Source organism: Calcarisporiella thermophila (genome assembly GCF_041956535.1).
Source record: "Calcarisporiella thermophila strain CBS 279.70 unplaced genomic scaffold VTP21scaffold_15, whole genome shotgun sequence".
Taxonomy (NCBI): domain Eukaryota; kingdom Fungi; phylum Calcarisporiellomycota; class Calcarisporiellomycetes; order Calcarisporiellales; family Calcarisporiellaceae; genus Calcarisporiella; species Calcarisporiella thermophila.
The window spans coordinates 259,761-263,530 of record NW_027192205.1 but is presented as its reverse complement, the minus strand read 5'-3'; the positions used below and the strand labels follow the sequence as shown (position 1 = coordinate 263,530).

Genomic DNA, 3,770 nt, shown 5'->3' with positions numbered 1-3,770 from the left:
TTTTTTTTTTTGTTTTTTTTTCCCCTTTTTCTCATCCTCTGCTTTCTCCGTTATAGGTCAAAACTAAGATTTATTGACATGTAAATTACCATATTGTTATGCATCATTGAACACCTTTCAATAATCACCCTTTATTAATTATCACTTATTTGCTAAATTTCAAAGAATGAACGACTCTTCATTTCAATACCATATTTGCAATTTTCTGTATAAATTTAAGATGTGTATTTAGTCTTTTTATTATTACAGTATGAATGCGAGTATAACAGTTCTCATTATATAATCTATATAAGAAATTGCATCCTACTCCTGTTTGGGGAGTGCCTTGATCCAAGCAGGATGGCTGGTAATGTTCTTCCACCAGCGGGTAACATTGGGACGTTCCGGAGAGTTGAAAATATCCTCTGCACCCGCTACACACGCATAGTGACCGTAGGGTAGGTGAACGATATCGGCCAGTGTAAGAGAATCTCCCACCAAATAATCCTTGCCCTCCAAAAACTTGTCATAGATGTTCAGAGTTTCGATGATCGTTTTTCGGTTGGCATTAACAATTTCTTGATCAGGTTCTCCAAGGCCGAACCATTTTTTGAATAAAACTTCCTTAACAAAGCCGTAGACGCCAGGGTCATAATAGGAGGTTTCGACCGAAATATATTGTTCGACAAGGCCGGCAGCTTGTGGGTCCTTGGGGATCAGTTGAGCAGAAGTATCGGTTTGATACTTGGCAATAAGATAGCGACAGATAGCACGGGACTCGTAGATATAGAAGTCACCATCCTGGACTACAGGGATTTTGCCAAAAGGCTGTAGCTTCAAGAATTCAGCACTTTTGTGCTCCCCTTTGGCCATGTCGACTGGGACAATTTCGTAAGAAAGACCTAGGGCATTGCATGTAGTAGTGACGCGAAGAACGCAAGTTGAGGCTGGAACTCCGTAGATTTTGATTGCCATGTTGTTAAATATAAAGAGGTTGTATTGTACCACAGTATTGGGTAGATGGTTAATTGAAATGTCAAAATTCATTCTAATTAAATAAATAATTTCGTGAGAAATTAGTTGCCTAATATGTCAATTTTAATTATATAAGGACGCTGAATAATCAATCAGCGCATTTTTAATACTTGAAGAGACAAAGCTTTAATTAACGCCAGTCTCATAACCATATATGTAAATAATTTCTATTCCGATTCGAACATTACAAATTCACGAATATAAGTGGAGTTTAACTGCTTTTGGATTATATCCAATATTTTTGTAGCGGGATATGTTACATTTGGCGTGAAGACAATAATATAGTTAAGACTACCTAGATTATTTCAGCCGAAGACATCTTACATCCAAGCTATCTAGTGTAACTCTAATATACATTTAACTACTGATAAAAGCCTTATTTAAGAGCCGAGTTCCCTTACAAGGTAAATCTGTTTACTAAATTGACCGTATCAACATATATTTAATGGGTTGAGCATACTTTATTTACATATGCCGTTCAATTTTCATATAGACCTATTTATTGTGTCCTCCAAGTAATTCTGATTATACAATCTACACTATTACATTCTTTAAGATTGTAGCAGAAGAGTTTTATTTTTCGTTATGAAAAATGCGGAATCTATCCTGAGATCAGAATGTGGCACCCATTCAGTTCCGACTTAGAGTCCGTAAAACATATTTTATCTGACGGATTCTGCATGATATCGGTAAATATGTTGTGGGAAATTTAGGGCTCATTAAAATTTGTTAAATGAGATATGGAGATAAGGAAAAATGTAAAATTTTGTTTCTAAGATGTATCGTATATACATATCCTCAGTGGAGCACATGGCATCAAAGGAATGTGCATTTTTGCATTGTGAGCAGTATGCCTCAGAGAGCTACTAAACTATGGCTTTATAATGATATTGGATATTTCAATCATCACTATGGCGTATTACTGGTGGATTTATCGGAAAATGGAAAGATTTCTTGCACGGAAAATATATTAGTTTAGAGTAACGTTATGATTTAAAGTTTATATGTTCTAGTATAACCGGATAAAATTAATAAAATCGAGATTATCAGATTATAATTATGGATTTATGTTGAAAAAGGGAAGATTAGTCCCAGTAGACAGTTACAAAAATAGGAATATGTGAATGATAGAACAATTAATAGAGAAAATACCTTGACATCTATTTAATAACTCAAGAAATTATTTATATGATCTTGGAATAGATACAATAATTGCAGTAGAGTAATAGAATAATTCAATTTAAATGATACTGACCGAAGAGAGTTTATTGGAAGAAATATGACATTCAATAGCGATCATTTTTTAACTTACATTTTTAGTTTGTAATAATATTAATACTCAAGCCTCACCAGTCAATGAGCGTATATAATATAGGAGGGTTTGATTGCTATAACATTCATAACATTCATAACATGCATCCGTTATGCACGTGCTGTTGTTTCATATTGATAAGTTTGGACATTGTATTGGAGGTGACGAATATATGGGCGTTGGTGAGTCACCTGGAACGCCATGGTCATTTGTTAAATTTTCAAAATGTTAATTTTTTAGATGATTTTATAAATTCTATAGAGAAGTCAGGTTATGATATACCTACTATTGTTTTAACAATAATAATGTTCTAAATTATATATCTTCGTCAATTGATTTATGTCCTTCATGGCTACACACTTTCTTATACTCCTGTATACGATAAACATTGAACATTACTTTGTGGATACTTTGAGTAATTTTTCTTGTGTGTCAATAAACATATATATGGATATATATAATATTCACTCTCGGTTGTTTGGATTCGTCGTTATCCATGAAGTACGTTACACTACAGGTTGAATCATCGATTAATGCGCTTCGATTCATGAGTAATCTCTTAGCCCGTTAGACTCTTCCCACAGTCACATCCACCCCAACTCTCTATTAAATAAAGCATCGAGAGTCAACCAACACGGCAGGTGTCTCATTTAAAACAAGCATATTCAGACAATCGAAATGACTATTAAAGTCTACGGAAGTCCAATCTCGACATGCTTTCTTCGTGTGATTACCACATGCAATGCCCTTGGCATTCCATACGAGATAGTCCATGTCGACATGGCCAAAGGCGAACATATGGCTCCTGAATTCTTGAAGATACAGCCTTTTGGCAAAATCCCTGTAGTCCAGGATGGTGACTTCTATATCTACGAGTCCCGTGCTATCTGTCGCTATCTTATTGCCAAGTATCAAACCGATACTTCTGCTCAACTGATCCCCAAGGACCCACAAGCTGCCGGCCTTGTCGAACAATATATTTCGGTCGAAACCTCTTATTTTGACCCAGGTGTCTCCGGTTTCGTTTGGGAGGCATTATTTAAAAATATGTTTGGCCTTGGAGAGACCAATCCTGAGCTTGTTAAAACTAATAGGCACAAGATTACCGAAACTCTGAACATCTATGACAAGTTTTTGGAGGGCAAGGATTATTTGGTGGGAGATTCTCTTACACTGGCCGACATCGTTCACCTACCCTACGGTCACTATGCATGCGTAGCGGGTGCAGAGGATATTTTCAACTCTCCGGAACGTCCCAATGTTACCCGCTGGTGGAAGAACATTACCAGTCACCCTGCTTGGGTCAAAACCATCGCAAAAGAAGAATAAGAGTTCTTTTTAAATTTAGGTTAAAGGTTCATGCTTATCATTTATTTAAGAAAAATAATATTATAATATTGTTATCCCTAATATCTAGTATAATATAACTTGATTTTTTTTTTTG

The 3,770-nt window shown here is 35.5% G+C and overlaps 2 protein-coding genes across 2 annotated transcripts; one reads left to right on the top strand and one right to left on the bottom strand.

Moving 5' to 3' along the window:
• Positions 1-303: 303 nt before the first annotated feature.
• On the bottom strand, positions 304-954 carry VTP21DRAFT_2696 (uncharacterized protein; the record flags this gene model as incomplete). Its single annotated transcript, XM_069392916.1, has 1 exon — positions 304-954. The coding sequence occupies one exon, from the start codon at positions 952-954 to the stop codon at positions 304-306; it is 651 nt and encodes a 216-aa protein (XP_069249944.1).
• Positions 955-3,004: 2,050 nt separating this feature from the next.
• VTP21DRAFT_2695 (uncharacterized protein) lies at positions 3,005-3,655 on the top strand (the record flags this gene model as incomplete). Its single annotated transcript, XM_069392915.1, has 1 exon — positions 3,005-3,655. The coding sequence occupies one exon, from the start codon at positions 3,005-3,007 to the stop codon at positions 3,653-3,655; it is 651 nt and encodes a 216-aa protein (XP_069249943.1).
• Between the last annotated feature and the right edge of the window lie 115 nt (positions 3,656-3,770).